At 36.7% G+C, this 11,197-nt stretch overlaps 2 protein-coding genes across 2 annotated transcripts in view; one reads left to right on the forward strand and one right to left on the reverse strand.

Annotated features, from left to right (window-relative positions):
* The window catches only part of LOC109209024 (actin-related protein 2/3 complex subunit 1A-like), a 16,156-nt gene extending 9,165 nt beyond the window's left edge, over nucleotides 1-6,991 (forward strand). Inside the window, exons 10-16 of the mRNA XM_019372217.1 lie at nucleotides 4,896-4,977; nucleotides 5,203-5,291; nucleotides 5,373-5,458; nucleotides 6,086-6,149; nucleotides 6,342-6,436; nucleotides 6,551-6,609; nucleotides 6,699-6,991. Coding sequence (XP_019227762.1) covers nucleotides 4,896-4,977; nucleotides 5,203-5,291; nucleotides 5,373-5,458; nucleotides 6,086-6,149; nucleotides 6,342-6,436; nucleotides 6,551-6,609; nucleotides 6,699-6,763 — 540 coding nt within the window. The 3' untranslated portion in view covers nucleotides 6,764-6,991. The remainder of the gene's footprint in view (nucleotides 1-4,895; nucleotides 4,978-5,202; nucleotides 5,292-5,372; nucleotides 5,459-6,085; nucleotides 6,150-6,341; nucleotides 6,437-6,550; nucleotides 6,610-6,698) is intronic.
* Nucleotides 8,695-10,850, reverse strand: LOC109233454. Its single transcript, XM_019399335.1, has 3 exons — nucleotides 10,423-10,850; nucleotides 9,587-9,717; nucleotides 8,695-8,868 (listed from the first exon to the last, which is right to left on the reverse strand). Exons 1-3 carry the CDS (start codon nucleotides 10,754-10,756, stop codon nucleotides 8,695-8,697), a joined length of 639 nt encoding a protein of 212 aa, XP_019254880.1. The 5' UTR covers nucleotides 10,757-10,850.

Here is an 11,197-nt window from a genome sequence, read left to right on the forward strand (position 1 = left end):
TATATATATATATAAAGGTGAGAATAAAAAAGGTGACTTGGCACTTCTCTTTGGCTAAGGATCCTATTTATCTTTTTTCTCCTTTTTTTGACTTTTCCCTTTCATTCTTTTCAATTTTTATTAGTTATTAAAATAGTTTTGTAATTGGAGATTGATCATTCTCTATCCTATTTATTACACCTCATTATAGTATTTATTTCAGTTATAAAAGACACAATTAACGTCCAAATTTTTCAGTTTATTTGTTTTCTCACTATCATTGTTAAATTAAGCAAATATCATGTTTTCATTGCATAAAAATCAAAAGTTGCACCTTTTAATCGATTTAATTAGCCTCTCTCTATTCCTAACCATTCTCTCACCTAGCCGTTATCATTTTTCCTGCATACCATTGTATAAGATCTCAAAGAATATAATTCCTAAGAATTTAACTATTCTACCCATTCTTAATAAATACGTTTATTACAATTATTAATACACTTAATACCCATTCTATTGCAATTACTTCATATATGTTACACTTTCTTTTCCTATTACTCATTATAAGTTACTACTTGTATTTTGGTTAATATAAATACTAAAGCACATCTTCTCCTTTTTGTCACTTACGTCTCTTCTTTTTTATTGACCATTCTTCTCCATTATTAGAAATTCTTTATTTATATAGAATTTTTTTTTTTTTTTTTTTTTTTACTTTTTCTTCTCATTGTTGGTATTTTTGCCATAGTTATATGTTCATATACGATATTGCTGCATAACTTTCATTGTTTGGGAAGTGAGGAAGAAAAGAACATATTTTTTTTTTTTTTTTTTTTTTTTTTTTTTTTTTTTTATTTTTTTCCTCATTGTTGGTGTTTTGGCCACAATTATTTATTCATACACAATATTGGTGCATAACTTTTATTGTTTAGGAAGTGAGGAAGAAAAGAACATATAATGTTAGTGTTGTTTGTGGATAATATTTAGTGATTCAACTTTAATATATATATATATATATATATATATATATATATATATATATATATATATATATATATTTTAAATGATGTTTTTCTTGACTCTTCTCTATTAATTTATAAGGTTGGTGTGTCGTAATGCTATTAGTAAATAATCAAAAAAGATTGATTTTTAGAATTTTTACAAGAATAGTAAGAAAAATGGTATTAATTTGATTATTCCAGGAAGGATAACATTTTCTCATTTGCCTAAGGTGTGAACACGAGAAAGAAAAGAAAAGAAAAAGAATATAACACTTGAGAAATATTCGAGCATTCAATTATGCATTTTATTGGCATGTGATCTATAAATTAAAAAAGAGATGTCGGTGAAAGAAGAGGAAGACAGAGAATTATAATTAATATTATCGAAGAAGTGACTATTGAATCTCTTAATATATCACATAAATCATGAACATTACGAGAAAAAGTTGATCAAGAGGGAGGAAGTCGAGTTTTGTAATTTTTCATAAGATCGGTAAAAGTAGAAATGAAAATTAAGTTGATTATTTTAGGGAAGGATAATAGTAGTTTCTAATTTACATTCTAATTTTCAGAAGAATAGAAAGACATGAATATGATAGAGAAAAGAAAAGAATAAAATAAGAAGATTAGAAAAGGTAAAGAAATGGAAAAGAAAGCGAGGAATGGTGGGAATCGATGGCGAAGATTCTCCAGAAGAAGAATGTCACTATAGCATGTGTTCAGGAGACTAAGTGGGTAGGATCGAAGGCGAGGAATGTAGATGGGTTTAAACTGTGGTACTCTGGACGCTCGAAGGGTAAGAACGAAGTGGGTATTCTGGTGGACAGGTATCTTAGGGAGTCGGTGGTTGAGGTTAGGCGGGTGAGTGATAGATTAATGTTTATTAAGTTAGTGGTTGGAGGGCTCACTCTAAATGTCATTAGCGCATACACGCCCCAAGCGGGTTTAGATGAAGAGGTTAAGAGGTGTTTTTGGGAGGGTTTGGATGAAGTGGTGCGTGGTATCCCGCCCACGGAGAAGTTATTTATAGGAGGGGATTTCAACGGGCATATCGGCGCGTCTGCCAATAGTTATGGCGAGGTGCATGGTGGTTGTAGCTTTGGGTTAGGAACGGAGGTGGAACTTCTCTATTGGATTTCGCTAAGGCTTTTGAGTTGGTGATTGCGAACTCTATGTTCCCAAAAAGAGAGGAACATTTGGTTACTTTTCAGAGTACGGTGGCTAAGACTCAGATTGATTATCTGCTTTTAAGGAAGTTTGATAGAGGGTTGTGCAAGGATTACAAGGTTATCCCGAGTGAGTCACTCGCGACCTAACATCGGCTCTTGGTGGTGGACGTCAGCATCCCAATGAGGAGGAAGAGGAGGGTGGTTCGGAGTAGCCCGAGGATTACGTGGGGTGCCTTGACGAAGGAGAAAGCTCAAGAGTTAGGGAGGAGGTTATTGGCTATGGGAGCCAGGAGAAGTGGTGGGGAAGCTAGCGGTATGTGGAAGATGACGGCGAACAGTATTAGGAATGCGGCACAAGAGGTACTAGGGGTCTCGAAGGGTTACTCGGGCGGGTGCGAGGGTGACTGGTGGTGGAACGCCGAGGTCCAGGGTAAAGTGGAGGAAAAGAAAGCGGCGTATCGATGGTTAGTGGAGAGTACTGACGAGGAGGAGAGGCAGAGGAACAGAGTAAGTTATAAGGAAGCTAAGAAGGTGGCGAAGTTACCGGTCACGGAAGCAAAGAGTGCAGCATTTGGTCGCATATACGAAGAATTGGGGGAAAAAGGCGGAGACTAGAAGTTGTTCCGGCTGGCCAAGGCGAGGGAGAAGACGACTCGGGATCTAGACCAAGTGAGGTGCATCAAGGACGAGAAGGCCAAGTGTTAATAGAGGACGCGCAAATTAAGCGGAGGTGGCAGACGTACTTCCATAAGCTGCTAAATGATGAAGGGGAGAGAGACATTGTGCTAGGGGAATTGGAGCACTCCGAGTGTCACCGAAATTTTAGCTACTGTAGGCGCATTAGAGTCGAGGAAGTTTTCGGGGCTATGCGTAAGATGAGTAGGGGCAGGGTGACAGGGCCAGATGAAATCCCAGTAGAATTTTGGAAGTATGTGGGTAGAGCAGGATTGGAGTGGCTAACTGGGCTGTTTAATGTTATTTTCAAGACGAAGGAGATGCCAGAGGAATGGAGGTGGAGTACGATGATTCCGCTATACAAGAACAAAGGCGATATCCAGAACTGTAATAACTATAGGGGCATCAAGCTATTGAGTCATACCATGAAAGTGTGGGAGAGGGTAGTGGAAGCGAGGGTGAGGAGGCTGGTGTCGATATCTGAGAATCAGTTTGGGTTCATGCCTGGTCGTTCCACTACGGAAGCGATCCATCTTATTCGGAGGTTGGTGGAACTGTACAGGGATAGGAGGAGGGATTTGCACATGGTGTTTATTGACCTAGAGAAAGCTTATGATAAGGTACCTAGGGAAGTTCTTTGGAGATGTCTGGAGGTGAAAGGTGTTCCGGTGGCGCATATTAGGGTGATTAAGGATATGTATGATGGAGCTAAGACTCGGGTTAGGACAGTGGGGGGGCGACTCGGAGTATTTTCCGATTGTTATGGGGCTACACCAAGGATCTGCGATCAGCCCGTTCTTATTTGCTCTGACAATGGACGCACTAACACACCATATCCAAGGGGAGGTGCCATGGTGTATGTTGTTCGCTGATGATATAGTACTGATTGATGAGACGCGAAGCGGTGTTAACGAGAGGTTAGAGGTTTGGAGACAGACCCTTGAGTCTAAAGGTTTCAAGCTGAGCAGGACTAAGACTGAATACATGGAGTTCAAGTTCAGCAGCATGCCGGGTGAAGCGGACGTGGACGTGAGGCTTGACTCGCAAGTCATTCCCAAGAAAGGGAGCTTCAAGTACCTGGGGTCGATTATTCAGGGGGATGGGGATATTGACGAGGATGTTACGCACCGTGTAGGAGTGGGGTGGATGAAATGGAGGCTAGCATCTGGTGTTCTGTGTGACAGGAAGGTGCCTCCGGAACTTAAAAGGAAAGTTCTATAGAACGGTGGTTAGGCCGGCCATGTTGTATGGTGCAGAGTGCTGGCCAGTGAAGAATTCCCATATCCAGAAGATGAAAGTTGCAAAGATGAGGATGCTGAGATGGATGTGCGGACACACTAAGCTAGATAATATTAAGAACGACGATATTCGGGGGAAGGTGGGCGTGGCTCCCATGGAAGACAAGATGCGGGAAGCTAGGCTTAGATGGTTCGGGCACATGAAGAGGAGAAGCCTGGATGCACCGGTGAGGAGGTGTGAACGGCTGGCCTTGACGGGTATGAGGAGAGGTAGAGGGCGGCCTAAGAAATATTGGGGAGAGGTGATCAGGCAGGACATGGTGCAGATGCAGATTTTCGAGGATATGGCCCTTGATAAGAAGTTGTGGAGGTCGAGCACCAGGGTTGTGGGTTAGGAGACAGGAGGCTAGTGTGCTAGTGTCTTGCTTTAGGCTGCTAGGGGCTCCAGTTGTGTTCTTAATACTTCTTTAGGGACGAAAAGTTAGGCTATAGTAGGTTTAGTGGCCCTATATGTACATATTATTCCCTTGCGTATGTAGTATTGTGCCTTTGTTGATGCTTAGTGTTAATACTTTGCTCTCTATTTTCTGGTTATTGCGTTGCTGGTGTTATATGTTAGGATTCCTCTGCTGCTACTGATACATTGTCTCTTTCTTTCTTGTGCCGAGGGTCTACCGGAAACAGCCTCTCTACTCCTCCGGAGTAGGGGTAAGGTCTGCGTACACACTACCCTCCCCAGACCCCACATGTGGGATCTCACTGGGTTGTTGTTGTTGTTGTTGTTGTTGTTGTTCATAGAAAGAGTAATATATCCTTTATTCATATGAATGCAGCAAATTGTCCAGCTTGATCTCTGCTTTTGCTGGGCTTTTGGTGTCAGATGGTCCCCAAGTGGCAATACCTTATCATATGTAGGTCAGATATTCCTTTCTTTGCTTCTTTGGCTTATGCGTTGTTTTTGGATCAGATTTGATTTGACGCTGCTTCAACTATCTCATTATTTTTGGTTGCAGTCGCTTGCTGTGTTTGTTTGCTCAATTGTTCTATTTTTATTTTACTTGGTTTTAGACTAAGTTCCCAAAATTTTCCATTGTAATATACTAATGCAGCTTAGATGTTGGGTATTGGATGATCTCTCAGGTCATAACTCAATGATATACTTTGTTGATGAAGTTGGTCCCTCTGCTGCAGCACAAAGTGTAGCAATCCGCGATTTGCCTCTTCGTGATGTGGGTCAGAATCCTGTCTCATTTTTGCTTTGTCTTTTTCAGATCTTAATATTTGTTGTTTAATCAAGACTTCTCTTGCAGGTATCGTTTCTTTCTGAAAGGATGGTTGTCGGTGTGGGATTTGATTGCAACCCAATGGTATTTGTGGCAGATGAAAGTGGACTCTGGTATGTCGAATATCTGGAACTTGCAAGGCTGGCTTCCTTTACTTGTCTCAATTATTTCTTGTTTTCCTTTTTCTTTTTTTTTTTTTTGGGGGGGGGGGGGGGGTTTGCTTTAGTGCCTCTACTGATAACTGTTTAGAGTGGTGTGACTCGTTACTGTTCCTATGAGCCTCAAAATACATTCGTTTCTTCATTTTCTATGGAAAATTGCCTATTCGATTTTAAAGACATGTTGAAATGCTAGGAGAAGTGTAAGTGATGTAGTGAAATAAGTTTTCACTCTCTACCTTGTTTCTTGTTGAAGCTTTACTTTTCCCACTTGAATGCTGGTAATTTACTCGATCAAATGTAGTAGTACTCCAATTAAACCCAAACTTAAGAATGCCCTATGTGATGGACTCAGATATGGTTATGTATCCAACACCCGTATGGATAAGTATCCAACATGGGTTTATCCAACTTTCAGCAAGTTTTTATTTTATTTTGAAGGATCTAGATGAAATACCTATGCCAATATCAGTAGGTGTAAACTCTGTTGTGTAGTGCCTCTAGAGTTGAACTTTTATGAGATCTTCAATCTACTTTTACTATTGAGGAGGTAATTAACTAAATTTGTTTTTTATGCTTCAGGAGTTTCTTGAGATTCCTTGATGAGCGAAAAGCAGCATCTTCAAGTGCTAAATATGGATCACAGGTACTTATCCCAAGAACTAGCTAGTCCAGAAATTATCTACCTTCAAACTTCATTGATGGGCTAGAGCAGTGCACTTATACAGCTATTCCGTGACCTTATAACCTAGGCCTAGTGTATTTGGTACTGAGATTTCCTTGTTGTCCAGTTTTATCATGGTTCTTTATCTGTCTCTTATCTCCATATATTTCACAGTTTTCTGAAGCATTTGGGAAATTCTATGGTCAATCAAAGTATTCAGCCAACAACAATGTTGAGCAGTCAAGAGGCGCTCATGACAACTGTATCAAGTAATATTTCAACATGATCACATTCTTTTATGTCTTCCATTTCAGCCTTTAATAGTTCAGGATCAAATCTTACATCAACACTTTTTTTTTTCTTTTTAATCTTGGGAAATCCAGTTGCGTATTACCACTTGCAAAACAGAGAAAATCTAGTGTCACCCGTTTCAGCACTTCAGGTTAGTTTGCATGCACATAAAACTTCATTCTAAAGCAAATCCCTTTTCTGTTATTCGGAGAGTCATGTCAATCCTCGATAACTTTTCAGGACTTGATGGAAAGGTAGTGATATGGGATTTGCAGAAGCAAGAAGATTTATTAGAATATCTATGAACATTTTTGAACTAGCATATATCACCATCTATATGATGTAAAAAAAAGTTTTTGTTTACTATAGTTCTTATAAGGTATAGTTGAAACAGCTGTATAATAATTGAACAACATGTGAATTTGTTTATGTAACATGACATCTCTGTTTGTATCTTCTCTGTACTGTGAGCGAATGATAAAAGGAAAAGAAGAGATTTTTCGTTTCATCAAAAGCTATGCCTGATTTTTCCAGTGATGGCTGAAGCAAGAATTGGATCCCTCTTTTACACTCATTCTTGTTTTTACTGTTTGTAGTTGGCACTGCTAAATCTCTCATTTAAAGGGGTTCCCCTGACTTGATATTTGGAAGTATTAGTCTGTCTCAGCTAAATAAACCAGAAGTGCATAGGTGGATATATCTCGAGTTTAACTTCTATATGCTAGTAATATAAAAGAATTAATCAAGTGTGTTAAATGATAATTACATTTAAAAAGTGGGATTAGAGCTTGAAAAGTGTGACTAGTTATAACAGGTTAATACATTATATTTAAAGTTGTAGACGTGTATACACGTCAAACTCGACGGCATAGGTTATTTTCGACTGTAACCAGAAAATTTCTTTATGTATAAACATGTCTGCATTCATAGTCACAAAAGAGTATTGGATGCTGTAATAACACTCATTGACATATGTATTCAACATTATCTTGAACGAAATCATGTTCACACACACACACATATCCTTTTAGCACAAACTTTTTAAGTTAGCATATCCTTTTCATTTAACTTATTTTTAGTTGTCCAAACAACTCTATTAAGCGTTACTCTAGAAGTCTACACCAGTTATACTTTCATTTTTTGATGAGATGATTGTGCTCTCAACATCTTTAGAAGGCAAACACAACAAATATTTTCAATTACATTCTAAGGAAGGTTGGTAAATATATGAGGAGGTAAAGTTTGACAATATTTTGCGTTCGTTGCAGCAAGAAGGTCCTCTGTCAATACATTATGAAAATAGAGGACTATACAGATTTGTTATTCAAAGGGAAAAATCAAAAGAATAAAACCGAGAACTACATTACCTTTTGCTTCTATTGAGCTTATCAAACTGACATCGATAGCTACACAATAAGGTGAAGAAAAAATGAAGTTGGAGTTAGGCTTTTTGTCGAATAACGATTATAGATAAATATGTAATATTTTTTTGGATATGGAGATTTGGAAAGTTCACCAAAAAAGTCCTTTCAAGAACCCAAAAAACGAGCCTATTTATTGAAGAATGACTGGGTTTAACTACTCCCTCCGTCTCATAATATGTGTCGTGGTTACTAACAATAGTTGTCTCAAATTATTTGTTATTTTAGAAGTTCAAGACAAAACTGATTATATTTTTTTTCTTTTTTACCCTTAATAATTAATTATCTTAGAAGACTACAAACACATTACTTATGGAGATGACACATAAATTGAGAAAACATTTAATAAGGGTAAAATATTTAAAAACTATTCTTTCTTAAGGGGCGTGCACAAGAGAATCACGACACATATTATGAGACTGAGGGAGTAGCTCTTTGGGTTTATCACTCTTAATTAATTCCAATGACCATTCACATTCTCAGTTTAAAACTATCAATGACAGAAAAAACAATTAATTATCTTCACTCCTATCCCTAAACTTCATTTCAATTTTTTGACTATCAATCTAAATGAAACTCCAATTTTACCTTAATAAATGTGTTCATCATACTATTAGTTAATTAATTAGGGGTGGAAGGAGTACTAGTTTTAATAATAGCAACAGCCCCAATCTGAATTTATTCATCCAGCTCATCTGAACTAACTATATCCAACCATTATAATAAATCTTTGAAGGATAAACTTAAACTTAAATAAAAATCCAATAGGCAAAGACATTATACAAAAGATATTTGACATAGATATTAATAAATGTTCAATTTTCTTTCAATAATACACGGGCCTTGAGAGATTCTAGCCTTTGTATTTCACGGTGTAACCGCTCTATCTTCTTGTCGTAGTCGCTCCTTATCTTCTTCACCTCAGCTCTATATCCTTGGAGTTGTATCGAGAGGAGCTGATCCAGGTGTGGCTCAATAGAATAGGCGGCCTAAAGTCAAACCTTGATATATAAGAAGCTTTAAATATATTCGATAAGATTCAAATATACGTGAAAGTTTTACAAAAAAATGTGTGCTTCAAATTATTTACAACTTGCTTGGAGAAAAGTTTGGTAGGAGTTTAAAAAATAAATATTTAGCTAGCGTTTGGACATAAATTTAGTTGAAACTTGAAAAATTAATATTTGAAGTAAATTGAAAAATAATTTTTGGAAGTTGAAATTATGTTTGGACATGCATTTTATTTGAAAAAAATTTGAAGTTTTGTGAGTGGGAGAACAAGTTTCACCCAAAATCCCTAAACTACATTTTGGGAACTTGAAAAATAATTTCAGAAATTTTTCAAAAATAGATCATTAATCTATGAACAAACAATGTTTTCAAAAAAGATTTGAAAAAACGATGCCAAAATGTATGACCAAACGGGGCCTAAAGTTGAAAGTGAAAAAAGAGTATTTAAAAATTAAAAATTGTGTTTGAATATGAATTTCATAAGGAAAAAAGTTTTAGTTTACTCTCATCATATTTTCAACTTTAGATTCTCTATTTTAAGTTAAAACTGAAACTTGGTTAAAAAAAATATTATTAATGTGATTTTAGAGGTCTTAATTAATTTGCTAATGATTAAATAACTATAACTTGTTGAGCCTTAAACTTTTTGTGGCCTAAAGCAAATGCTTTACTAGCTTGTGTCAGGTCGGCACTGACCTGAACTAATGCAGCTTCCTTGTTATACATCTCTGATCGCACTTTCTTCTCTAGCTTCTGCCTCTTGTAGATTAGGCGCATGTAGTTTTCTCCATCAGGCGATTTCATCCATTCAGAAATCTTAAGAATATCTACATAACCGAATCCAAGATTTTAAGTTGTTTTGCATAACTAGCTAAAAATAGGATATTTGTATAAAAAAGCAGACACACATAGCCACAGCTGCGTACACACAAACACACATAATAAATGTGAATTCATAATATCAATGCATAAAGTTTAAACTATAAGAGTTTACATTGTTAAAAACTTTTACATGATCAGATCAGCTTTAATAGCCTGTTTGGCGAAACTTTTTTTCAGTACGTTTTTTTTCGGCCAAAAGTGCTTCTTTCCCAAAGTTAAAAGTGTTTGGTCAAATTTTTAGAAGGAAAAAAAAAAGTAGTTTCTTCCTAGAAGTATTTTTTTGATAAGCACTTTCGAGAAAAATAGCTTGGCCAAACATTAATTGCTACTCCAAAGTGTTTTTCGAATTAATTAGCCCAACACGAATTACTTCTCACCAAAAGTACTATTTTAACTTTTCAAACTAAGCTGAATTTAGAAGTTTGATCAAACAGGCTATAAGATATGTATAAAATATCTATAAATAACTGTCCTTAAAAATGGAATTAGCAACCTGAAAAAAATGGAATAGACTACATTATCAGATTAAAAAACACTATAGTTATATAAAATTCTTTCATAAAGTCAGTCAGTTCTACAAAGTTAAATCCATGTTATAAATTTCTAAGTAAATGTATAATTTGAGGCAAAAGCAATGAGTTCAAACGAACCGACTGGGCTTAAGTTCCATCCGGCACGATCTGCAGGCATAGAGAGATCATATACACCGGCTCGGGCAGCAGCCATAGCAATCTCCTTCAGCATTGTGGGGTCTGAAGAAATGCTCAACAACACCCGCGTCCGACGAATATAGCTTTTGACTGTCAATCCCAAGGTGTTCACAGCATTGAGTGTGAATACGGTCGTGTGGATCATGTTGAGAAGTTGGAGGGGCTTAACAGCTTCTTGTAACTGAGCTGCTACAAGTTGGCTAGCCTCTGATTTCAGGCTCTTGCCAATGGGCTGCTTGGCCTGAGGGATGATTTTTGAAGCCTTACGTGCCATTTTTGAACCAACAAATTAAGAAAGATCAAAGGGGAGGATGGAGTAGTATTCTAGGGGATAAGGAATCGTCCTATAATTATATATGGCTGAATTGAATAACACTGATTTTAGCTCATGAGGCTTTGATAATTAATTCACCTCCTTGGTCACTGAAATGTCACTTAGGGAACTGGGTAATATCAACCATCAACCACTAATATAATGTTTTTAATAAGTCGCCCAATTTAACTCCTAACACAAAAAATATGATCAATATTACAATAGGCTATAATATGTTATTCCCTCCTTCACTTTAATGGATTTTTTGGTCTTTTTTTTGGGACCTACAATATTTGATTTTTTCAAATATCAAGAAAAGAATTAACTTTCTTTTTTTCAAAGTTGCCCTTAGAGTAAAGAGCCTGGGAATATTTGTTATATTTTCAATGAACAAATTAAGGT

This window comes from Nicotiana attenuata, chromosome 1 (assembly GCF_001879085.1).
Source record: "Nicotiana attenuata strain UT chromosome 1, NIATTr2, whole genome shotgun sequence".
Classification (NCBI taxonomy): Eukaryota; Viridiplantae; Streptophyta; class Magnoliopsida; order Solanales; family Solanaceae; genus Nicotiana; species Nicotiana attenuata.